General features: G+C 37.8%; 1 protein-coding gene across 2 annotated transcripts; it reads left to right on the forward strand.

The window, feature by feature from the left end:
• Window positions 1–544: 544 nt before the first annotated feature.
• Window positions 545–24,928, forward strand: kansl1l (KAT8 regulatory NSL complex subunit 1-like). 2 transcript variants are annotated; one of them, XM_067444288.1, is made up of 16 exons: window positions 545–744; window positions 976–2,000; window positions 8,185–8,326; window positions 8,835–9,008; window positions 9,109–9,233; window positions 10,303–10,471; window positions 13,033–13,162; window positions 14,868–15,005; window positions 19,674–19,820; window positions 19,899–20,026; window positions 20,190–20,311; window positions 22,390–22,453; window positions 22,551–22,657; window positions 23,484–23,625; window positions 23,743–23,828; window positions 24,378–24,928. In XM_067444288.1, coding segments are annotated over exons 2-16 (2,613 nt in total). In that variant the 5' UTR covers window positions 545–744; window positions 976–1,062; the 3' UTR covers window positions 24,379–24,928. The 2 variants fall into 2 exon arrangements, with proteins under 2 accessions (XP_067300389.1, XP_067300390.1); XM_067444289.1 differs by having other exon boundaries at window positions 990–2,000.
• Window positions 24,929–27,442: the final 2,514 nt, after the last annotated feature.

Raw genomic sequence — 27,442 nt, forward strand, 5'->3', positions numbered from 1 at the left:
CACAACAAGTAAAGCAAAACAAATATTGAGAGCAGCTTTCAGGAAAACCCGCCTTCCTTAGCCAACCTGAAAGAAAACAAATGTTTGGGATCCAGGGAATCCATTTTTGGGAACCATTACAAATCACAGGAAACATCTGATAATGTCACATCCCAGTCTGATATAGCATAGCGTACGTAATATTAGATATTTTCTGTCACAAATATGCAAAATAAAGGCATGTTTGGGCTAGGCCTACTAGATACAATCAGTTGTTTTCGTTGAAAAAAAAAATTATTTGCGAAATATAGGTCTGAAAACTAAAGATTACCCTAAAAGAAAACTAAAAATGATACTGCTCTTTTTTATAGGCTATTTATAAATAATGTAACGTTAGCTAAATAAGATATTATTTTTTTAAATACATGTTTGAGTTTTGTAAACTATAATACGTTTTTAAAATATATTTATTAAAATTTTGCGTTCAATAAAATCAACCAACACAACGGGGTATATAAACGCACGCACGCACACTTTCGGTCTCTCTCTCTCTCTTTCTCTCTCTCACTCTCACTCTCTCGGTCCTCCGGTGGCGGCTTTTCAGTGTTGTGAAGGAACACCAGACGGATCGGTCGATTTCTGCTTATAAAACGGACAAATCGGTATTGTTTATCACTTGCAAGGCTGTAGTTATGATTCATTCGTGGAATATTCTATATTTCTGTTCTGTCCGATTTTTGTTTTTGAAGTGAGCGGCTGTTAAAGGTGAGATGACGTTATTTTTCCATCCTGCCGTTATTTTCATTAAATCGCGTGAGCGAAAAATAGTTGTAATCTATCCGTTTACAAGTATTTGTAGTTGTTCTGTTGTTTTCCTGCTATAATTAGTCAGATCGTTTTATTGATAAAGTTTGAGGATATCACAAACATATTCACTTTCACATAGACATATCGCGTACAGTAAGTTAGCCTAATAATCGGTGTCTCTTTCAACAGATCTGTACGATCAGTATTTTTTTCAGTTGATGTTATAAGACCTGAATCTGAGGATATATTAATCAGTCCCAGGACTGGGAATAGAGAATGACTCATCCATACATCAGATCAAAATCCAATTTATCCTCTGCTTTGAGTGGGAATATGGACTGCAGCGGTGTTGCACTAGGTCTGGATGTGGAGAATAGTTTTGGACAGATGATTTGGCAGAACATTCCTTCAATGGTCCACCTGGACCTCCTATCCTCTAAAGGTTCTCCTCAGCTCCCGGAGATGCTCCTGTCGCCCAGGTTTCAGGATTCACATCCCAAAGCCTTTCTGCTGTCAAGCCCAGAACCACTGCTCACCCTCCTCTCTTTGAACAGAAACTCTCCTGGTTCTCTAGCAGGTGTTCCACACATGTGTTTTATGCCCATTCTTGAAGACAACGGACAAGTCAGGGTAGAGCCAAGTCACAATATCAGCCCTCTGAGACATGGTTGTTCTACAAGAGACTGTCAAGTGGGCACCAAAATAATTTCCTTAGAGCAAGCATCACATTGTCACAGGAAGGACAGTGCTTCAAATCAGACATGGGTTGACAGTGTGGAGGAAATGGAGGAAGGATTGATGATTCAGTCCTTGTGGCATCTCTCCCAGCATGTTTCATTGGCGAATCGAGCTGGACGTTTACAACAGAGGGTGTTGGCGATGCTTGGTGAACATGCCTCTAGACACTATAGCCACCAACTGAAGGGTATAAAGAGTGAATTTCTTGAAACACATTCCCTGAAGGACCCCATGACATCAGAGCACCTTTATAGTGCTGTAGAGATGCAGGAGGTAAAGCAGGCTCTTGGAAAAAACCTTCAATACCCTCGAGCACACGGGCAACCTCTGAAATCCATAGATGTAGAGAATTTAGCACACAGTGGCCATGCTGTTCTGCATAGGGTGCTGGAGTCTCTGGACTCAGATGCCACAGTTAGCAGCTCAGATGAGGAGTGGGAACATGAAGACGCCAAAGGGACCTCAGTGGAACCACAGTGAGTATGATGTGATGTTGAATGGTCTTAGTGAATGTTGACCTTGAAATCAAGTTGAGATCTTACACATGGAAAAAGATGGACCTAACTGGAAGAAGTTAACATTTCTATTTTTGATTGTACTCAGTCACAAAAGGGGTAATTTTGATCTTTATACAACAACAGTTCAACAGTCAACAGTCTCTATCTAGCTCAATGGCAAATCATAAAAATTGTCCATATATGTGGCTACTGTGCTGTATGCTTTTATGAATGTGTGAGAGACATTTGCTTTCTCTGATAAACATATATTAATATTTAATCTGTTTTTCACACAAATGCTCATTTGAGGACTTGCGATGAATATTATTTCTAGCTGTATACATTCCCGTGTAAAAAAAACAAACAAATACAGTATAAATACAGAAAAATACAACGAAATAGGGATATTGTGAAATATCATTGCAATTAAAAATATTTTTAATATTATTTTTCAGTTATATAACTGTTTTTTATTTAAGATATATTTTTTACTAAAATGTAATTCATTCCTGAATTTTCAACAGCCATTACTCCAGTCTTCAGTGTCACATTATCTTTCAGAAATCATTCTAATATGCTGATTTGCTGCTCAAGAAACATTTATTATCAATGTTGATGGACTGGCCCCCTGTACAGGGTTTTCGCCACCTTCAATAATAGAATTTCCTAATAGAAATCTTTAAAACACTATAAATGTCTTTACTGCCACTTTTGATTTTTTTATGTATGCATCCTTGCTGAATAAAAGTATTAAAAAAACAAAACAAAAAAACAAGACGTTTTAGGCTTTCTAGCTTCAAAACAACCCTCCCCCCCAAAAAAAACAACAACAGAAAAAACAACAACAACAACAACAAAAAAAACAAAAAAACAAGAACCTTACTTTTAAACACACATAGTAAAACCCTAGAATAGATTTGGACCTATTACTATGCAAGTCAAAAAAGCTTAATAAATAAACAAAATATAAGACTCAGTTTCTAGCTTCAAAATACCCCAAAAATAACCTTGGGTGAGATCTTGAAGTAGGTGAATTGAAGGGTAGAATTTGTAGTACAATGTAGTTGCCAGGCAGTAAAAGAGAACTTCAAATGACAGGCCTGCCCTGAGTCTTTGGCAAGCAATGATGGAGTGTAGCGACAAGTTTGGGAAAACAAACAGCACCATAGAAGATGGAAAGAGGAAGGATTTGGCTCTGGCAGTTGTATATGTTTTTTAGAAGCTTTGCTCACAGACACTGAAGAACTCTTCTATACACAGCTGTTGGGAAATTGTCACCATATTGACACCAGATTTTTATCTAGTGTGTTCATGTGCAGCTGGCTCTTCCTCCGATCTTGTTTCTGTACAGCCGCAGTGAAATAGACAGCTGCACTCTCCTTTCCCTGGGATGAGTAAATAAATAGAGATGCCCTTCGCCAGCCTGTAGATCAGAGCTTTCATGTCCTTCTCTGTTATTTGCTCGCCCACTCTGTACTTATACTCTGTAAGGTTGCAGCATAAGTTTGGAGGGGGGAACATCCAGTATCATAAGACAAATCTTTGAAGCGAATGTATCTTTCAAGAAACCCCTAATGGGAATAGTTATTGGAATACTTTTTTTCTAGTTGCATCCCTTCTAATCCCTCGTCCAGTATCAGACTTGTCAAGCAGAATGGGACAAGAAGCCAGAATTGGCTTAGAGGTCTGTAAAATGTTGTATTTTTTAAGCTAAGAGCTACAATGGCTTTATTAGGCAAGAGGAGAAAAATTAGATTTTTTAATTAATCTAATTAAAATTAGATTAGATTTGGATTATTTTGCCAGCCTGCAGTTTTAAGTGTTGTCACAGTGACTGATGATGACATTGATATGAGCCAATGATAGTACGCTATTCAGACTACATTAAAAATACAATAACTTGAGTACTTGGAGATTCCATCAACATTTAAACAGGCTAATGCTTAGAGTCTATGACTGGATCATTATTGCAGTGATTATTATGTTCTAGCATGTGATATGTTTGGCCACAGTCTTTCTAACCTTAATTGATCAATTGTGTAGCTTAAACAACCATGCAGGAAGAAAACATCATGGCCATATTGAAGGATGATGATTTCAAGATTCAACAGGCTCAAATAGTGTAAGAATGGTTGAGAGAGAGCATGAAGAATCATTTTCACATATGAACTGGCATCTGTGTTCAGATCGTAAAAATCATTGAAAGTCTTTGGGATGTGCTGGAGTACAGGGGCTGGTCATATAATTAGAATATCATCAAAAAGTTGATTTATTTCACTAATTCCATTCAAAAAGTGACACTTGTATATTATATTCATTCATTACACGCAGACTGATATATTTAAAATGTTTATTTCTTTTAATTTTGATGAATATAACTGACAACTAAGGAAAATCCCAAATTCAGTATCTTAGAAAATTAGAACATTGTGAAAAGGTTCAATCAATATTGAAGACACCTGGTGCCACACTCTACTCAGCTTATTAACTCAAAAAACCAGCAAAGGCGGTAAAATGGTCTCTTAAGCCTAGTTCACACTGCCCGATTTTTGCCCCGATTTTGAGTCGCCGACAGGTTTTGTGAAATCGCCGACAAATGCCCGAGACTGAAAATTACACAGACAGCCAATGAGAGAGTGAGATACAGGGCAGCAGGAGGTTCAGGGAGCAGTTAAAGAGCATAATTTCAGTATTTTAATAGATATATTTACAAACATCAAACAGAAACTAAGGGCAAACATTTGCACATCCAGCCACAGCAGCAGCACATTACAAAATTATTTATTTACCTCAAACTGTTTTTGCAGAACAAAATCCTGGCTCCCTCTGTCTCTCCAACAATTTCTTCCGCCATAATCTTTTTTCTTTTTCTCCACAAATCAGCGCACATACAATTTGAAGCAAACTTTGTGCAGTTTATCATTTTTAATAACAATTCCAAGTCACGCGCGAGAACTCCGGTCTGACGCACGTGTGATCTCGCGTTGTTTACTTGTCACATCGCACGTGTGTTTGGGAAACGTAGTTTGCGCACCGGCGAGAGAGAGAGAGTTGTCGGCGATTCTTCCTCTTGTTCAGTCATGCAGTGTGAACTCCTCTGTCGTCAAACCATCGTGCAGTGTGAACACAGCAGTGACTGAATGATACCCCAGATAGTCATGCAGTGTGAATAGAGCAGTGACCCGACGAGTTTGAAAATCGTGCAGTCTGAACTAGGCTTCAGTCTAGTTCTGTAGGCTACACAATCATGGATAAGAATGCTGACTTGACAGTTGTCTAAAAGACGACATTGACACCTTGCACAAGGAGGGCAAAACACAAAAGGTAATTGCAAAAGAGGTCGGCTTTCACAGCGTTCTGTGTCTAAGCACATTAATAGAGGAGTGAAGGGAAGGAAAATATGTGGTATAAAAAAGTGTACAAGCAATAGGGATTCAAAAATGTGGGGAAGATTCACAAAGAGTGAACTCTGCATAGCACCCCGAATAGCACTGCAGCTGGAGTCAGTGCTTCAAGAACCACTACGCACAGACGTATGCAAGAAATGGGTTTCAGCCAGGGCCGGCTCTAGCTCTTTGGTTGCCCTAGGCGAGATGGAGTTTTGCGCCCCCCACCCCTCCACCCCACTCACTTTTATCGTCTCTATTCTAATTCAGCACATGTCTGTTTTCCTAGGCCTACCCCTAACCGAGAAGCACTTATTATTAAACACATTTTCTCACTTTTTATTGAAAATAAATGCCTTTCCGATCTGATATGTGATGGGAAAAGGGAATAGAGCGAGTGTGGCAAAAGGCGGGATTGAACCTCTGATCAATCTGCATCAAATCTTGATGCCATGCGTCTTACCACTACACTACAGCCACTGTAAAGAATTTGGTGTACACAGCATATTTGTCTTTAATGTAAATAATATGGCATCTTTCGTTAGGCTGCTCCAGTTAAAAAAAAAAAAAAAACGAGAGGCCGTATTAATTTCCTTCACTCTAAAAAATGCTGGGTTAAAAACAACCCTAGTTGGGTTGAAAATGCACCGACCCAAAAATTGGGTTGTTTTAACCCAATGGTTGAGTTGTTCTTACCCAGCAATTGGGTTGTCTTAAGCAACATTTAACCCAACCACTGGGTTAAAACAACTCAACCATTGGGTTAAAACAACTCAATTGTTGGGTCGGTGCATTTTCAACCCAACTTGGGTTGTTTTTAACCCAGCATTTTTTAGAGTGTTCCGGCGCCTACGTAGAGAGCGTTTGTACTTTTCATAAATAACATGCATACGTTATCCATATTTATAACAAACTGGTTATTGATTATTGTCAGTGAAGTTATGTTTGCAATACGTATAGTAATTATGTAGAAAACTAGCAAGTGATAGCTTAGTGACAATATTAATAATATTTATAAAATAAATATTAGTTGATAAGATTGATACTAAGTAATTTTATTTTGTTTGACAACTTATTGGCTGAGATAAGAAGACTAACCTCTATACTGGGCTTTCTTTCGATTTTCCTTTCTTTTTTTCTCTTTTTCCGTCCTTGTGCATCCGCGGGGTTTAGACGCCTCATTTTTGATGAACGCGCAAGATGAGCACTTGCCTGACCTAACGCCTGAACTAATAACCAATAATCACCATCAATTCAATCTAATAATCAGGTTGATAAGTAATTAAACGTGTGGCTGAGGGGGCGCCCAATGATGATCATGTTTAATAAACATTATGTTGTATTTCGCTTGTTCCGATTCTATGCTTAATGGGAAGTAATGGGCGGCACTAGAGCGCGCTCGCGCCCCTAACACAATTGTCGCCCTAGGCAACCGCCTAGCTAAAAAATAAACATTTGAAATGTATCAGTCTGTGTGTAATGAATTCATATAATATACAAGTTTCACTTTTTTTTAATGAAATTAGTGAAATAAATCATAATTAGCTCCAGCTGTGCGCCACACCAGTCTTGTGTCTCACGGAGGAGCTTGGATGCATAAGAGAAGGAGCGATGACAGTGAAGGACTAGAGAGGACCTGGATTTTATATTGTTTGTTTACGTTTTATTATGTGTATGCGTGGCAGTCGTCTGTGAGGAGGCTGCCATTTAATTTTATTTCTTTATTTATTAAAGTTTGTTAAACCTTCACCAGTTCTCTACTTCTTCTGGAAGCGTTACAAACTATAATATCCCTGACTTTCATACATTTGAACTGTGTTCAACTTTGTCTCATTGCACATGTTGCAAATCCATTTGTTTGTTGTTGTTTTTTTTTGCTAGAAATTGCTGTAAGAGTGAACTCCCCTTAGTATTAGAAGCTGTCTGTGGTTGTTGGATCTGCTTCTCCACAGGCCACGACAAAATAGTTTCAGTGACTTTTTCTTTTTCCTGGCAATCTCAATTACCATCTATGTATCTCATCAGAGTTTCAAGCCAGTGGCCATTGCTCTGGATTCTCTAAAGAAACTGGACATGATAACATTGCTATACGGTTTTAAATAAGTTATTTGGCTTTAGTAATAGACTTGCTTAAGGGCACATTTTGTGGCTCGAGATTCGGCTCTCAGCCAGTGGAATGCACACCTTTGACGTCAGTACTCTCGTTCCTTTCACAGATGTTCATGTTTTAAGTGGTTAAGCTGTGGTTACTTAATTCTGGAAAAAATCAAAGGACCCATTTTTTTCAGTGTCTTCAGTGTTTGCTTAGTTGGCTTTGGAATATATGCAGTGCAATGAAGAGTTTATGTACTGATAATATTTGGTCTGAACTCCCTTGAGGACTAAAGGAAGCAACAAAGCCATCTATGGTCTTATATTTTTGTTTTTTTGAAGCAGGGATGTGCCTTGTAAATGTGTGTCGACTCCAAGAGAGAGAGACAGAAAGAAAGTTTGTATGTTTATACAGGGACCAGGAAAACTTATTCTTCTCAATGTATTTGTTTGAGTTCACTGCTGCTCCACTGCTTTGTATTTCTGGAATTTGCCAATTTGGAGTGAGAGTCTACGCTAATGTATATATCTGCAGAGAGGAAGACAGACAGAGAGATATGGTCAGGTCGGTTTCATGAACAGGTTTCCTGGACACTCCCAAGATTGCTCCTGGAGGATTTTCTTTGTGTGAAGTCACTGGATAAAATCTCAGCCAAATGACCTTTTCTGTCTTTGTGTGGGGGTAGTTGGCATGTCTGTGAGTTGAGATGGCTGAAGGACAGAGCTGAACTCAGCAGTCGCTGGACGTGGCTGCAGATGAGACTGTCTGAGCTGGACTCTCAGATTCTGTGGCTTGGAAAACTCCAGCAGCACATCCTCTCTAATAAGGTAAAGAACTAACATGGCATCTATTAGATCAGGAAGGAAATGGGCTGTGCAATTAGAATAAAAAATAAGCAATCCACATTTTAAGAGGACCATCTTACAGTATTGTGAATTGGAATGACTGAAAAGGAATGTAGTCAGTTAAAATTCAATAGTCTTACGTAACAGATGAAATCAGTCATGAAAATGGCCACACAATTTATAATTTAATTTTAATCTATTGATTATAAGATATTGAGTAAATAGAGAATTCTGGGAAGTGCGCTTCACCAGTTTTTTTAATTGAAATTGAATTATGATATATAAATATAATGCACATTGTAAAATATAGCACACTCAATTTCAAAGAATACTCTAATTTACAAATTAAATTAAACATTGATTATTTAATATTTTGAAATGTAATTCATAAAAAAACATAAACATGCATTATGATAAAATACATTCACAACAGTTTGACTTTGATTTATTTTAATTCTGCCCCTTTAAATTCATTTATTTGGTCTTCCAGGGTCGTGTGGTTTTAGCAGAGTCTCAGCCCCTGACGGACAGGCAGATCCAACACACCTTGTGGACAGAGACTATGGATCTGTCGTACACAGCTGGGAACATGCAAGATTTGCAGTCTGATCTAGAGACGGAACCCAGCAGCCCCACGCGCCTTCTGAGGAACATTGAGAGACAGGTGCTAAAGAAAAACAAAGGCATTTAGAAAATTACTTGGACAGGGACACTGTTTAAATCAACCCCATAAAATTCATGGTTGTGTCTGTGTGTGTGTTCAGAGTGCGCAGTTGACTCAGATTGTGAACAGCCTAATGCCATCTTTGTGTGCATCACCTTCTTCATCACCGATGTCTAAAGGACCCTGCAATCGCTGGAGAGGCCAGCACAAAGCAACATACACCAGGTGAGGAGCAAACCAGGCCAAAATTAACCTCAGATATGTCACAGAGTATTTTTTTTTAAAACTGCCCCTATTATGATTGTTTGGGTATCATCTTTTATGCAGTGTGTCATATATCTGCTTTTTAATGTTAAAGGTCTGCAAAGTTTCGAAATTACAGTCTTACTGCATGAAGCAGCGTAGGTTTATAAGGTTTGTTGACCCACATTCAAACACTGCAGCTGTAGCTGAGGCTTGGAAAAGGGTGTTTAGTGTTGTCGGCATGTGAAGAAGACGCTGTTTTCTGTGCTGCGAAAGCAAATCTCCTTTGCATGCATTTCAAAAAGATGAGGACTCAAACTGATAGGATAGAACCAATGCTGTCGTCACTTTTCTTATCATTGTGTATACAAGTGCAGAGAAAGCTTCCAAAAGCTGATATTCAGATATGCTATTGGCCAGTTAGTTTTTGAACAATCACTGTAAGAGGTAGACCAATCACAACAGACTGGGCCATCTGACCAATCATAGCAGAGTAGGCTCTCGGAAAGAAGGAGTTTAAATAGTCTAACTCCTTTATGGAACCATTTCAGACACTGCAAGCAAAAAGGTGATGCTGCAATGTACATTATGCAGAAATGGCGTAATAGAGGCATTTTTAAAATCAAAAATAGAATTGTGATTAATGGTCCTACATGTTTTTTGAAGCATTGGTTGCTAGATATTTATTGATCAAGAAAACTAGATTGATATAAGAAGAAACCAGAGGAAAAACTGTTTGTCTTGATTTCATTCATGAATTTTGTATTTATTGCAGCACTGTAGGAGCTCCCTCATTCTGATACATGTTTATGTATACATTTTTATAAATGTATGCATCTCAAGTAAATATCAGGATGAATAATTTGGCCCAGTGGAAAACGGAAGGAGCGAACAAGACATTTAGATGAATTAGAAAGGGGAAAAAGGATGAGAAAATCTGAGTGGAGAAGAGAACCAGTGGAACTCGCCCTCTTTATTTGTTGTATGATCAGATTTCTATAGATCCATACTTTTGCATCCAAATGACAAACACGGGTGCCTTTGTTCACAGTGGGCCACAGTGTTTACACAAAGTCGGGCAGAAGAGGAAGCGGACATGTCACAGAAGACGGTATCTCCCTCAGGTGGATGTCACCTCTATGTCAGCTCGGACTCGACCACTTCTTACCTATCACAAGCCTAGGCTTTTCGTCATGGATCCGTTGTCTCACAGAGAACAGGTTGGAATTTTAAGGCAAATTTGATGTAAAAGTGTCTAAAATTTTGGCAGTCTCTGCTGTGTACTACTGTATGTCCAACATTTACACTGTGTGTGTGTGTGTGTGTGTGTGTGTGTGTGTGTGTGTGTGTGTGTGTGTGTGGACCGGTAAACCCTATGTTATGGGGGACAAAATGTCCCTAAAAAGGTGGCAATATCTGAAATCCTTGTCTTTGTGGGGATATTTTTTGGTCCCCATGATGAATTTTTTTTTTTTTCATCCATGGAATGTCTCCATAAAATATGAAAACCCAACATTTGTGTGTGTGTGTGTGTGTGTGTGTGTGTGTGAGAGTGTGTGTGTGTGTGTATATGTGTGTTCATGTTTTTCCTATCCTGGTGAGGACTTGCAACCTGCATGCACATGCACTCATGTCACTGTGGGGACCTAAATTTAGGCCCCCATGAGGAAACAAGCTAATAAATCATACAGATAATTTTTATTTTTTTTATTTTTAGGGGTAGGGTTAGTGTAAAATAATATACAGTTTGTACAGTATAAAAACCATTACGCCTATGGAGAGTCCTCACAAAGATAGTAAACCAGACGTGTATGAGTGTGTGTTTGTGTTTTCCCAACAGGGGAGCTCAGAAAGAATAGCCTAGCTTTTTCTATCCTTTCCCTTGAAAACTGATAACACGCTGTGCTCAAGCCAGCTGCACTTTCATAAATGATGATAATCTTGTAATTGCTGCTGGCTGGTTTGAGGTCTACCCTGCTGTCCTTCAGTGTCCTCTATGATCAGCCTGGAACTGTAAATCAGACGTTTTCATTTTAAGGCCAGAACATGGAATCAACTGGAAGAAGATGTATTTACCAAAATGGAATGTAATAACAAAATTTTTATAGGAATAGTTCAAATGATATGCTTTGTTCCAATTTTGTATGACTTTATTTATTTAGTGGACACAAAATAAGAGTCTCAGTGAAAGCATATTGTGCTTATGGGATTTTTTTTAAGCTACAAAAATAACAAAAATACCATAACAATTGACAATATGCAACATAGCAAAATATATATTTGCAATATGTTTGTGGTGACATATTACGTTTTTATATGGCCATAACTTTGAGTATCTCATTTTTGGATCTTTGTGTCATGGGTCACACCATGTCAGTACTGTAAGAGTTGGTAAGTCTGATTAATTAATCAGTTCACTGTGTTTCAATTAACTGGACAAAAATTGATCCAATTATTATATAAATGAAATGAAATATAAAAGAGTGCACTTCCTTTAACCTTGTTTATGATTCTCATTTTATAGCTGTTTCTGAATCTGGCTGCCATGCTTTTTTAATGCTTTGCTTATGTTGTAATGGTTCAATTTTTTTTCTTTAAATCTACACTGTGTGATATTTTCCCCCATCTAGTGGTGTAAAAGTATATGACAATCCAGTGAATATTAGTTTCTGTTCCTCTCAATTCCGATTTCGTTTTAAATCCTACGGTGGCCAATTTAGTCCAAGATTAACATGGCTTCCAATTCGACCTCGTCCATGAGTGCCATCGAGTGTTAAAACGCGAAAAGCGAAGCTTGAATTTATAGGTATGTCCCTCTTTGGCTAATGTACTTTCAAGATGGAGGGGCAACATGGCGACCGGCATTCGAAACCCTCACCCGTATGTATTTTCAATGGCATATTATAAACTTATGAAAATACTTTATTACTTGAAAGAAGTAAATTTACATTAATGAGCACAGATATTTTTGAAAGAACTAAGTGTTTTTAGCTAAGAATAAACTAAAAAAGTTACACAGTGTAGCTTTAACTTAGCTGTGTATGTCCAACTCTTTTTATTTAATTGTTTCATTTGGACAAATCAGGACTGGATTGTTTAGCTGCATATCAGACCTAAAGGGTTAGTTCACACAAAAATGAAATTGATGTCATTTAAGGCTCACCTAATGTTGTTCCACACCCGTAAGACCTCCGTTCATCTTCAGAACACAGTTTCGAAAGCATTGAAAATATACTTTGGCCAATGTCAAAATGTGGTTTGGCCAAAAATTGGCCATTGTCACATGATCACACTGGCGATCCGAATCATTGATCGAATCACTGATTCATGGCCGTTTGAATCTTTATTTGTGGTTTGAAAACAAACGTGGAAGAGAAGACAATGCTGAATAAAGTCGTAGTTTTTGTTATTTTTGGACCAAAATCTATTTTCGATGCTTCAAGAGATTCTAATCAACCAACTGATGTCACATATGGACTACTTTGATGATGTTTTTATTCCCTTTCTGGACATGGACAGTATAGTGTGCATTGACTGCATATGCTCTGGGACTAAAATATAAAATATCTTAAACTGTGTTCTGAAGATGAACGGAGGTCTTACGGGTGTGGAACAACATTAGGGTGAGTCATTAATGACATCAATTTCATTTTTGGGTGAAATAATCCTTTAAGCATCATGAAGAGACATTTGATTAGATATTATGCTTCCCAAGATTTCTCATATCTGCCCATAACTTCCCTGTTTTGGCTACATCTGCTTTCTTTCTACCTCTTCACAGGTTTTGCCGTCTTCCCCTTCTCTCTTTCCCAATTGCGCCTCCTGTGATCCTGCCTCTGTGTGCACAAACCCTGCGTGCAGAAAAGAGAGTACAGATGGCAAAGTGCATCGTGTTCTATCACTTTCCTCAGGTAGAGAGATGAATGGTTTAAACTGTCATTTTTCTTGCTCCATCCACCATCTTGCAAGGATTTTTGTCGTAATGCTATTAAATGTATTAAGGAGTAGAAATATATTTTTTTCAGTGTTTATATTTTTGCAGTGGTAATTGGATGTTATATTATTAATGGTTTCATAAAAAGGTTAAAGGTTAATACTTCAGCAATCCATTAATCACTCATCCATCTCACTGCATTAGGCCTTCACTTCAGTTCACTCAGAATAAATTGGCTTATATCAGACCATTACTCAATCAGCATGTCAAAATTGTGCCGTTCCTGCTGTTTTGCTGATTGCGTGTAGCAGAAGGAATGTGGAGTAGGTAGACAAAATTAGCCTTGGTTGTCATTGGTATAAAATCTCTGTGTTCAGTTCATACTGTAATATGAGTCAAATCCAACATTCAGTCATTTTTCACATTTGACAATGTTTTGACATTTTGACGAGGCGTTTTAATGTTTTCTTTATGTACAGAACTTCCATACTAACACATCTACTGTATCACCACTATATTTAAAGGGATAGTTCACCCATAAATTAAAATTAGCCCATGATTTACTCACCCTCAAGCCAATATGACATCCTTTTTTTAGACGAACACAATCAGAGTTATATAATAAAATGTCCTGACTAATCCAAGCTTTATAATGACAGTAAATGGCAGCCCAAAATTTGAAGCCCACAAAAGGGCATCCATCCATTATAAAAGGGATACACACTGCTCAAGATGGGTTGAAAAAAAGGCCTTCTGAAGCAAATCGATGGGTTTATGTAAGAAAAGAATGTCAAATACATCTAGGATGGCTTGAGGGTGAGTAAATCATGGGGTAATTTTAATTTTCATAATTTTCGGGTGAACTATCTCTTTAAGTGCAGTGCAACTATTAAAGGGTTAGTTCACCCAAAAATGAAATTGATGTCATTAATGACCCTAAAGTCGTTCCACACCCTTAAGACCTCCGTTCATCTTCAGAACACAGTTTAAGATACTTTATATTTAGTCCGAGAGCGTATGCAAGTGAATGCACACTATACAGTCCATGTCCAGAAAGGTAATAAAAACATCATCAAAGTAGTCCATATGTGACATCAGTTACTTAAATAGAATCTCTTGAAAATACATTTTGGTCCAAAAATAACAAAACCTACTTTATTCAGCATGGGACTCTTCCGGTTTGGTTTTCAATCCTCAAATAAAGATTCAAACGGTAATGAATCAGCGTATTGATTCATGATTCAGATCGCCAATGTCACGTGATTTCAGCAGCTTGGCAGTTTGACACACGATCCGAATCATGAATCAATACGCTGATCCATGACCGTTTGAATCTTTATTTAAGGATTAAAAACCAAACCGGAAGAGAAGAGAATGCTGAATAAAGTCGTATTATTTTTCAACGCTTCAAGAGATTCTAACTAACCAACTGATGTCACATACGGACTACTTTGATGATGTTTTTATTCCCTTGTGTGCATACACTTGCATACGCTCTGGAACTAAATATAAAATATCTTAAACTGTGTTCCGAAGATGAACGGAGGTCTTACGGGTGTGAAACGACATTAGGGTGAGTCATTAATGACATCAATTTAATTTTGGGGTGAACTAGCGCTTTAAGTTTTTCTATTGTGTTTTTAAAGGATTTTTTACTATGTACTGTTTGTTCTATCCATCAGAAACTCCATTATCCTTCCATCTGCAAAATGCTTTGTTTGAAGAAAATGTGCTTCAGCAATCTCTCCTCCTGAAGACAGAGCGCTCCAGTCCTCATCACTGTCTCGGCTCCAGAGGCAGAGTCTCCCGATCGCTATTCCGTAAGAATCATTTCATAGCATTTGTGTGTGGATGTATTTAAGTGTCTCATTTGTAGATTATCAAAATGCTAATGGAAAACTACTGAACTTAATTTAAGTCTCTTTGTTTGACACATTTTCTGACAACCGTTTTTGTTGCTTTTCCTATTAACATAGACAAAAAAGAAACATGGGGAAGAATAAACACATTTTAAACGTGTACTTAATAAAAACATACAACACATGTAATTATTTGGTAGAATAATGAGAGGATCATGACTGGAGTAATGGCTGCTGCAAATGCAGCTTATTGAGGCACACCTACACGCACACACATGATCTCCTTGATATTATTTTTATTAACAGTATCGATACAATCTCAAAACCCTTATTCCATTTATCACTATCTTTTGAAAGTTTGGGGTGAGTAAGATAAAAAAAAAAAAAAAACATTTCATTCAGCTATAAAAAAGATTGTTAAAACTTTTACATCGTATATACATTGTTTTCCTTTGAACTTTTTTCAACAATCATAATAAGAAGAAATATTTATGGAGCACTGCATCAGCATATTAAAGAATTTCTGAAAGATTATGTGACACTGAAGACTGGAGAAATGGCTGCTAAAAATTCAGCTTTGCCATCACAGGAATATATTACATTTTAAAACACATTTAAATAGAAAACGGTTATTTTAAAATATACCAATAGTTCACAATATTACAGGTTTTACTGTATTTTTGTACAGTATCCTTGTTGAATATAAGAGACTTATCAACTTCAAAATGTTATATTTAATTTATGTACTATTTATTTATTAAAACATAAAATACAATTTTAAACCTAACCTAATTGATTTCCATGTTGCGACATCACAACCAGCATGTTTGCTTTAACAATGTTCAGACACCTCTGTCCACAATACTTTTTAATACACAGTGCTGCCTATTCCCAGATCCCATGCAGATCTGAAGGTCATTGTCGATAGCTGCTCCGAAGTCTTAATGCATTGCTGGGGTTGAAGTGAGCTGACCTGGCACTGGTCTCTGACTCACCCGCTCTAATCATTAATGGTCTGCCACTCTTCTCTGCTCTGCTGGTTATTGTCTTACTAGGGGGCCTAATGATCTTGAAACAGCAAGGCTATTCTTAACCGAGAGATATAGTCAGAGTAAGTGAGTGATTGCACAGGAATGGAAGTGTGGTATGGGTTTGTAAAGTGAAAAAGCGCCTCATGCTGTTTAGTTGATTTTCTGTCAGTGCTTTCCAGCGCCCCTGTAGTCAATGAACGAACTGCAGAAAAAAATAACTACGAAAGCTAGGAATATTTCCTCAACAATCATCTCATCTCAATGTCAGTCCTTCTGAAGTCCAGTGTGTGGGATGATGTAAAGTGTGTGTAGGCTGCTGGATGGGTTTAGTCATAATGTTGTGGTGTATTGTTTATGTTTATCTCTGTGGCTCAGGCAGTCTATCTGCAATCGTGTAGCTTCCAGAACATGAGTGGAGATCTACACTGACTCACAAATTCAGCCTGAAGGCACTGTAGCTCTCTTAGTATTTCCACGATCTCCTTGATATTCTTTTAAATTAATATTGTAAATAATACAGTCCCAAACAACCCAATACTGTTTAACAGCTATGTGTTGTGGAGTCCATGCACAACCCCCCCATATTAACAACTATATATTTTTTTTCCATCCATCCATCCATCCATCCATCCATCCATCCATGGGATTCTCATATGACTGATTAAAAAAAAAAAGTATTTAAATCAGAATAATTAAGGCAGCGGCTATTTGCACTAAGTGTAAACAGAATCGAGTTGCTATTTAGTTGCTATTACATTAAGTGCAAATAGTGATAAATGCTATTTACACCAAGTGTTAATAGCAACTAGATTCTATTTACACTCAATGAAATCAACATATTTTCCTAGCGATAGATGATATTTACACTAAGTGCAAATAGCTGTAGATTCTATTTACTAAGTGAAAATAGTGATATATTTACACTATATAAAGTTGCAGTTCTTTGTAATATAAATAGTAATTACATGTAATGTATACTTTATTTTGACAGATGCATACTATTTGCACCTCAGTATTGTACATTAACAGGATGCAGAGTGTGAATTATTATTATTATTATTTTTACACATTTTTAAATGGAAGGAACACTAAAAGCCCTCCCTACACCTGTCCCTTAACCTATCACTAACCCTACCCAATAAATGCTTTTATTATAATTAAACATTTTGTTAGGCACTTTATTTTCTTAATTTTTATTGAAAATAAATGCCTTTCCGGTGTGATTTGTGATGAGAGAAGAGCAAGCTCTGCAAAAGGCGGATTCCAACCCGTGTTGATTGTGACAAAACAATGATCCATTAGCCATACACTTTACTGTTTGCGCACTTGTCAACAAGGCACGCTATTTGCACTTAGTGTGAATAGACACTCTGTTATAATTAAAGGTGGTATAACAAATAACTGACATTTGACCTATGAGCTTTAAATAATAGAAAATGATTGAATGATTGAAAATGCACAAGACTGCACTTTATCTTTATGGTATTTATACATTTCAACAGTACAAATGTACACATTACTCTTTGACTCTATTACTCTATATTGAATGCAAGAGACTGGATAGGTTTCACAGTTACACTTTTACTGTTGTTTCTGTCAAGAAATTACAGTATGTCATCATGATATACGAAAGACAAGACCTGTCAGGCATAACATTGTAACCTAATATTGTGTTGGTCACCCTTTTGCTGCCAAAACAGCCCTGACCCATCGAGGGATGACTCCACTAGACCACTGAAGGTGTGCTGTGGTATCTTGCAGCAAGAAGTTAGCAGCACATCATGTCCTGTAAATATCATTTATGTCCGATAAGTTGCGAGGTGGACCTCCATGGATCAGACTTGTTTGTTCAGCACATCCCACAGATGCTCATTGGATTGAGATCTGGGGTATTTCGAAGCCAAGTCAACACCTCAAACTCGTTGTTTTCACTTTGTTCATTATCCTGCTGAAAGAGGCCACAACCACAAAGGAATACTGTTTCTATGAAAGGCTGTACATGGTCTGCAACAATGCTTAGGTAGGTGCCATGCGTCAGAGTAACATCCCCATGGATCGCAGAACCCAAGGTTTCCCAGTTTGGGAACTTGCTTTCTTCCCATAGGGCATGGTGCCATGTGTTCCCCAGGTAAGCGACACACACACACCCAGCCATTCACGTGATATAAAAGAAAATTCATCAGACCAGGCCACTTTCTTCCATTGCTCCTTGCTCCAGTTCTGATGCTCATGTGCCCACTGTTGGAGCTTTCGGCAGTGGACAGGGGTCAGCATGGGCACCCTGACTGGTCTTCGGCTATGCAGCCCCATGCGCAACAAACTGCGATGCACTGTGCATTCTGGCACATTTCTATCAGAACCAGCATTAACTTCTTGAGCAATTTGAGCTACAGTAGCTCGTCTGTTTGATCAGACCACACAGGCAAGCCTTCACTCCCCACGTGCATCAATGAGCCTTGGCTACTGACCACTGCAGACCGAGAACACCCCACAAGAGCTACAGTTTTGTAAGGTCATGAACATGGTCCACAATAGTGACCCTTATTTCATTAGAAGCATGTCTACAATCTTGGCCTCTTCTTCCACTTCATCTTTTTTGCCTCCATAGTCCTTACCTTTCCACCGCACATCCCGACTCCTCTACTTCTTCTTGGCTGTTTATTTCCTTGTTGTCAAAATGTCTGTCTGTATATGTTTGCCAAATGAATCTTCATGAGATGCATCTCTGAGCTATTATAGGGAACTGGTTGATCACTGGTCATAGCCCTTTACATCATGTAGCCCTTTACAATTCATCTCCACAATTAATCAAATCAGGACTCATTTACAAAAAAAAGTCTACTACAAATGTATAGAAAATATACGTGATACATTATGACACCAAGTTCAACTATTTTACATTTAATGACTTGTGCAAGGAACTAAAGCCTAGATGTTTTTAAAGGTAAGACTGTACAACAGAGAACCAGGATAATATATTTTGATCAACATGACATTAGCAATGATAATGTAGGAAACATCAGACAATTGTACATAATCAAGTGCATTAATGTAACAAAAGCATTTGCAATTTATTCAGAATGATGAGAAATTTCTTTTATGATGTGACTAGATGATATGAAGGTAATTTTAAGAATTTCATTTGTAATCTGAGACCAAGTGACTGAGAAAAACTGTAGTAAGAATATGATTTTTTATGTGTTATATTATATATAATAAGAGAATATGGGGCGTAAATGTGATTTATTAGACATATAGTGGATATAATGGAAATATAGTCACAATGTTAAAATTATGTATGGCACTTAAATAGGCTTCATTTACTTTAAGCAAAATATACGGTAATTTCTTATTTCTTGTGATGTTCTCTTGAAGTGTTTTGTGAAACTTTTCGCAAAGTTTCGCAAAATACATTTACATTTATGAATTTTGGCAGACGCTTTTATCCAAAGCGACTTACATTGCATTTTTTTAAGGTACACTTAAAAAGAGGTACACTTATACATGTGTGCAATGAATATTCATTGTTTACTTATATGAATATGCATGTTCTGATAAATAGGAATATGTCTTTACGTTCTGTATTTAATGATAATAGATTGCAGTCACCGATCGAAAAACAGAAAGCATTTGAAGAGACAGAGAAGGGAGAGCACTCCTATACGATGGGCATGTAACCAAGAGAACCGCAGTCGAGCTTACGGAGAGGGCAAGAGGAGGAGACACTGCTCTGACAGGCCAATGGGTACCGTACATGTGTTTCATTTCACTCATATACAACAAAGACTGAGATGTTTAAGGTAGTAATACTGCTTTGTTCTAGATTTGCAGATCTCCAGTATTACACCCAAGTCTGATCTGCTCTCCCAGAGTGATGATAGTCTAGTGGAGGAATCTTTAGAGGATGTGACCGTCTCTTACTGTACACCCACACAACAGAGAAACTCACAGGTCTGCTCTTTGGCCAAACCACAATGAATGATGTGTATCTCAGTTTGTTCTAATCCAAACAAAGATTAAAAGATCAGTGTTTCTCACCTTGAGGGGAATGCTAATCTAGTTTGATGTTAATATTTTGATGAAAATAATCATATACTATCCTGTTTTGTTTTAGTTCTCGTTATGCAGGAGGAACTGTGAGAGTGTTTTCAGCATTGATGACATTGTCATTCCCATGTCTCTGTTCACCTCAGTCAAAGTGGAAAGACTTCAGTACAAGAACATTTTGACACCCAGGTATAGATTGCTTTCTCACGGCAACATTGACATCAGAGAGACATCGGGAGCTGTTTATACTGCAGTAGAAATACACTACCATTCAAAAGTTTGGGGTCTGTCATTTTATTTTCGTTTTGAAAGAAGATTCTACATTTATTTGATCAATATATGGTATACTATATTGTGAAATATTATAGTTTAATTGTTCAAGGAGTTCACGTATCTAGAGGTCTTGTTCAGGAGTGAGGGAAGGATGGAACAGGAGATCAACAGACAGATCGGTGAAGGTAAACCAAGCCTGATCTGTCGACGATTTAATTTCGCCCCTCTGGAAACCCGTACATTCATTTCTACTACTTCTGTTACACTTTTGCGGGAACCAATCACAGACTGGCTTATCCACCTGGCATGCTATGGGTGGGTTTAAGACAATGACGGATAGAGAAGCGATGGATCCTTGATCACGCCTCCTGTGGTCTGATTGGTTGAAGGACTATCCAATTGTGTACAGAGTTATTCGAATAATGCCAGTTGATTTCGACCATTATGCTGTAGAAAATACAGAGTAGACTACCCAGACCAATGTTCAATTTTAAATTGAGCTTAGTCTGGTGATAGCCAGACAAGCGACGCTCTCGATTTACCGGCCAATCTATGTTCCTATTCTCACCTATGGTTAAGAGTTGTGGGTCATGACCCAAAGGACAAGATCCCAGATACAGACGGCCGAAATATGCTTTCTCCGCAGGGTGGCTGGGCGCTCCCTTAGAGATAGGGTGAGAATCTCGGTCACTCGGCAAGAGCTCAGAGTAGAGCTGTTGCTCTTCCAAATCGAGAGTAGCCAGCTGAGGTGGCTAAAATGAGGTGGCTGAAAAGATGTCCCACCAGGAGGAGACCCCGGGAGGGAAGACCTAGGACATGCTAGAGGGATTATGTCTCCAGGCTGGCCTGGGAACGCCTCGCTATTCCCCCGGAAGAGCTGGCGAAAGTGTCTTGGGAACGGGAAGTCTAAGACCGTTGCCCCCGCGACCCGGCCCCGGATAAGCAGAAGCAGAAGCAAAAGATAATGATGATGAAAATAACTGTTTTCTATTTGAACAAAGTAATGTACTCCTGTGATGACAAAGCTGAATTTTCAGCATCATTACTCCAGTCTTCAGTGTCACATGATCCTTCAGAAATCATTCTAATATGCTAATTTGCTGTTCAAGAAACATTTCTGATTATTGTCATTGTTGAAAACAGTTGTGCCACTTAATATTCTTGTGAAAACTGTGATATATTTTATCAGAATTTTTTGTTGAATAGAAAGTAAAAAAAAGGATTTGTATTTGTAAAGTATTTGAAAAATAAATATTTTGTAAAATCACCATTGAACCATTTACATAATTTATCCTCACCAAATAAAAGTATTCATTTTTTAAAACAGAATACTGCAATGACCCCAAACTTTTGAACCATAGTGTATTTGAGTGCTAATGTGATTGTGATAATGTAAGGCTGAATCCAAAATCGCCTCCTAAACCCTCAATCACTATGCCCTACGTTAGTCCACTAATACAGTTCACTTAAAGGAGTGAATGAAAACGAGTGAGTGAATTCACACAGCTGTTGAGTGTACATCGGTTGAAATCTTATATTGTGGTGCAGTGTGGGATAGAATGAGTACACTTGAAACATCATCTATGGTTTCAGACACCACTACAAATGGCTGTCCCTTCTAATATTGCCCTATTTGAGGGTATATGGGGGCGATTTTGGATTCAGCCCGTGTTTTGGTATAAAGTCTCATATATTTTTCATAAATATAATAATATTTTAGTAGTTCAAAAATAATAAAATACATTTCATTTCAAATATTCAAGTACAATCAAGTATTTAATTCACTGGATTATCCAAAACTAGGCATTATACAGCAATTAAATAAAATAATTTTTCTAAGAATTTCCAGAAAAATATCAATATTTTACTATACTTTTGCTCTGACCGAGCACCCATAGGGTGCTTGATAGATGTTCAATGAGGCACTTTCAATAACTGCTGATGCATAAAGATAAATAAATTAATGTGTATTCATTTCTCTTTACTCACTTCAGTTGGAGAAAGGTGGATATGTCTTCTTTACTGAAAAGAGAGGAGGATGAGCAAGAGCAAGAAGGGGTAAGTTTGATAGTTATAAACTTACTGTGGTTCATAAAAATGATGAATGTCATCAGTGGCAGTTTGCTGTGGAGTGATGGGCTTTTATCTCTCTCAGTTAGAAGCAATAGAAGATGAAGATTTCTTTAAGAGACACCAGAGTTATGAGCGTAGAGAGAAACTACACTTGTCCTACTGGGATCAGGACAGGACAAACAGGATCAGGTCTGTGTGTATTATGGCTATTGTATATGTGCACCTATTACACATATATTCTCCAGTAGATACAGTGGGGCAAAAAAGTATTTAGTAAGCCACCAATTGTGCAAGTTGTCCCACTTAAAAAAATGATAATGCTTTGGGGCTGTTTTGCTGCAAAGAGACCACGACAATCCGCGTAAAGGAAAGAATGAATGGGGCCATGTGTCGTGAGATTTTGAGTAAAGACCTCCTTTCATCAGCAAGGTTATTGAATATGAAACGTGGCTGGGTCTTTCAGCATGACAATTATCCCAAACACACCGCACGGGCAACGAGTGAGTGGCTTCGTAAGAAGCATTTCAAGCTCCCGGAGTGGCCTAGATCTCAACCCCATAGAAAATCTTTGGAGGGAGTTGAAAATCTGTGTTGCCCAGCAATAGCCCCAAAACATCACTGCTCTCTGGGAGATCTGGATAGAGGAATAAGCTAAACTACCAGCAAAAGTGTGTAAAAAGCTTGTGGTGACTTACAGAAAATGTTTGACTTCTGTCATTGCCAACTAAGGGTATATAACAAAGTATTGAGATTAACCTTTGTTATTGAGCAAATACTTTCCCATCATAATTTGCTAATAAATTCCTTAAAAATCAGACAATGTGATTTTTCTGATTTTTTTTTCTCATTTTGTCTCTCATAGTTGAAGTGTACCTATCATGAAAATTACAGGCCTCTATCATCTTTTTAAGTGGGAGAACTTGAACAATTGGTGGCTGACTAAATACTTTTTTTTGCCCCAATGTGTTTGCTACTGATGATTTAACTTTTCTTTATTGTTTCTTTCTCTCCACAGGTCATCCAGGAGAAGCTGCTCTTTTGTATCTGTAAGAGACCACACTGCTCACTGTTATCCACCTGTATATTTTCCGGTCCCCTCCACCTGGACATTCAGTCCTCCTGAAGCTCCATCAGAAGCCAGTGTGGAGGACAGAGAGGTAAAAACTATTTTTTTTTATTTTTTTTTATTTTATTTAATGTTTTTAAATTTAATTTAGTTTAATTTAATCTGCCTGTCTATCAGACTTGTATTCACTTGTTTCCATCTTATGTAGCCATTGCCACCATGGAAGAGGCGTATGTTCCCTCTGACTGGTGAAGATGAGGAAACTTTGAGGTGTGATGAAGATAAGATTTTATGGTGAGGGTGCTTCTCTTTTCATTAATTGTCCATCCTTATTTCCTTTTCTTGCGTGTTAGATTTTTTTAAGACATTCCTTCATTGCGAGATTGAGATGTGAGGATGGATTTTTTTTCATCAAAAAAATCAAAATAATTATAAGTAACAAAACTGTTTTCAATATTGATGATAATATTTTTTTTTTCTTGAGCACCAAATCAGCATATTAGAATGATTTCTGAAGGATCATAAATGAAAATTCAGCTTTGCCATCATAGGAATAAATTATATTGTATAATATATTCAAGGTAGTTTTAAATTACTATAATATTTCACAGTATTGATCATTGTTTTAATCAAATAAATGCAGACTTGATGAGCAGAACCTTCTTAAAAAAAACCTTAAGTCTTGCCCACCCTAAACTTTTGACTAGTATTGTAAATAGTTTTTGGACTTTTCACAGCAATATATGAAAACTAACACTGGAGAGAGGCATTGATTGCTGTGTTTAAATGCAGTTAGATAGTTATTTATCATTGGTTTGACTGATTATTATGTGCTGTTTACAGACTTCCAGAGCACCAAAGCACAACATCTGAGATGGACCAGGGAATGACATCACACTGAGGCACAATCTTAGCCATCATGGTTCCACTCTGTCACACAAATCACTCTTTAGCTGAAGCACTTTTTTCCCCTCTCAAAATATTTTGCATAAATAATTTAAAAAAGATTTCAAAGTGTATGTATCCTACAGTCTTGTCCACAGTGTAATTTATGAAATACCGTAAGCCAACACATTAAAAATATAAACTGTAAGGAATTACATAATTTATTTATGTAAACCATTTTTGAGATATATTTATTTTAATATAAGTACAGTGTGTATTTACAGTGCTCATATTTTTTAAAGAATAGAACAAATCATTAATGATTTTCTTGGCATTGTCATAACTCTTTTAACTTTTAACTCTTTATAACTTTTTTTCCATAATTTATCCAGTACTGTGGAAAAAGCACTGTTGGAAGGAGTGTAATTTTACCTCATACAACATTAAAGTGTCTTCCTTTATCACATTTTATGAACACAATGGATACCTTGTAATTAAATACAACTTAACGTCAATGGAAAGAATTTGTGTTAGTCTTTGAACTTCCAGATAAAATAAATTAATCATCTTAAAACTTGTCTTCCAAAAGTACTACTTTATGATTTATATTAATAGATATTGAACCCAGATTGTTCATTTAGTAGGCAGAGTACATGGGTGCAATAATTATATCAACCACAAAGGGGCACTATTGTGCTAAGTTGCATTTGCAACTCAAAATTGAATTTGCTGTTAGTGGCAAAGGGGACAAGACAGTAACTGAAAACTACTTGATGATTCTTTCCAGTCTGTTTGTCAAGCTTTGACAGCTCAAAATCCTATTGCATTGATCCTGGGTCTGTGTATGTAAAGAGCTTGTGTGTGTGTGTGTGTGTGTGTGTGTGTGTGTGTGTGTGTGTGTGTGTAGTCTTTGATCTCTTTGAGCTGAAAGCTGATTAGGCCATCTCACAAGCAGCCCACACACATCCACACACTCACTGGGGAAAGGCTAATTGGCTATAAGTAGGGGTCAAGGTTACTGCCTTCATCTGAGCCTGTCCATGAGATATTATCTCACTTTCTTTCCTCCTTCTCTTGCACAATGACGTTCAATCCTGCACTTCTTAAAAGTCTGCACACAACATTGACTTACAGGCTCTTTCCCCAAATGTAGTATCTTTTTAGACACCATCCTAAATATATATATATTTGTTGTTTTCATTCGAGCCATGTCCACTTAAAATGCTGGTAGACTGTTAACTAGGCTTTGGAACAGAGCATCAGGAATCTCCCTGTACATTGAACAGTTTTTTGCTGCAGAATAGGCAAAATCACTGTGTGACGCAGAGTATTGATCTGTGCTTTTCTGAGAGCTTGATCGGCTCTCTCTCTCTCTCTCTCTCTCTCTCTCTCTCTCTCTCTCTCTCTCTCTCTCTCTCTCTCTCTCTCTCTCTCTCTCTCTCTCTCTCTCTCTCTCTCTCTCTCTCTCATTCTGTTTTGTTGTGAACTGTGAGAATGGACATTCATTTTTTATAGCTCCAGTGAGAGAGGATAAGTGATTTACTTCTGCCAGCAGGGGGAGTTTTACAAGGACTTTGGTGCAGTGCGCTGATACACTCAAAAATGTAAAGGTTCTTTATTGTCTTCTATGGTTCCATGAAGAACCTTTAACATCCATGGAACTTTTCATTTGCGCAAAAGGATCTTTTACAGTGAAAAACATTTCTTAAGCTTATTAAAAGGGTCCTATTAATTATTCACTGATCAGGCATAGCATTATGGCCACCTTCCTAATATTGTATTGGTCCCGCTTTTGCTGCCAAAACACCCCATATCCGTTGAGGCATGGACTCCACTAGACCACTGAAGGTGTGCTGTGGTATCTTAAACCATTCCTGAACCATTTTTGCTTTGTGGTAGGGCACATTATCCTGCGGAAAGAGGCTACAGCCACCAGGGAATACCGTTTCCATGTAATGGTGTACATGGTCTCCAACAATGCTTAGGTAGGTGGTACATGTCAATGTAACTTCTTTCATTGATCCGTGGTCCAGTTCTGATGCTCACATGCCCACTGTTTGTGCTTCTGGAGCAATATGTGCAATATGGACACTGACTGGTCTACTTGGCAGCTATGCCTATGCAGCCCCATACGCAACAAACTGCGATGCACTGTGTATTCTGACACCTTTCTATCAGAACTAAGCATTCATTTCTTCAGCAATTTGAGCTACAGTAGTTTGTCTGTTTAAGCAGAACACATGGGCCAGACACATGCATAAATGATCCTTGGCTGCCCATGACCATGTCGCCGGTTCACCACTGTTCCTTCATTGGACCACTTTTGATGGATACTGACCACTGCAGACCGGGAACACCCCACAAGAGCTGCAATTTCAGAGATGCTCTGACTCAGTCATCACAATTTGGCCCTTGTCAAACTCAATTCCTTACACTTGCCTATATTTCCTGATTCTAACTCATCAACTTTGAAGACAAAAGGTTCACTTGTTCACAATAGCGGGTGTCGTGACGAAGAGATAATCAGTGTTCAGTAAATCATAATGTTATGCCTGATTGGTGTTTATATTCACAGCATTTATTCTTTAAATTGTGCTTTTTATATCTCCACAGTGATCATCAGTGCTTTTGAGTGTGCGCTGGGCGTTCATTCAGCTTTTCTAATTTAAGAAAATGGAGAGGATGGAAGAGCATCTAATTTCTTTTAGTGTCTCTCTCACTTTGTCTCTATGACAACATGACTCAATCCATATCTTTTTATTTTAGCTTTGTAACACTGGCAAACATCTGAGGTTTAAAGGGTGGCGTTTGTTTACCAAGCTGGAAGAGAAAACCCATTGTGACTATCAACTAAAACGTACATTGGTGTAAACATGACAGTTGTTTTAACTGTCCTCTCGAGGCTCATTCATAATTTATAGGTTTCTAGTTTCCGCCCTGAGATGAATGTGGTTGTGAGTGTGAGATTCTGTTGCCTAACACTTAATTAAGAGAGGGTGTGTTACATGCTTCTAAGCCCACCC

This window comes from Pseudorasbora parva, chromosome 5 (assembly GCF_024679245.1).
Source record: "Pseudorasbora parva isolate DD20220531a chromosome 5, ASM2467924v1, whole genome shotgun sequence".
In the NCBI taxonomy this organism is placed as follows: Eukaryota; Metazoa; Chordata; class Actinopteri; order Cypriniformes; family Gobionidae; genus Pseudorasbora; species Pseudorasbora parva.

What these genes read in the sequence shown, in the direction of transcription:
- kansl1l (XM_067444288.1), top strand. Translation starts at nt 1,063, where the DNA reads ATGACTCATCCATACATCAGATCAAAATCCAATTTATCCTCTGCTTTG. An exon ending in AGCACATCCTCTCTAATAAG is followed by an intron (nt 8,327 to 8,834) that starts GTAAAGAACTAA and finishes TTGGTCTTCCAG; the next exon opens with GGTCGTGTGGTTTTAGCAGA. An exon ending in CACAAAGCAACATACACCAG is followed by an intron (nt 9,234 to 10,302) that starts GTGAGGAGCAAA and finishes CTTTGTTCACAG; the next exon opens with TGGGCCACAGTGTTTACACA.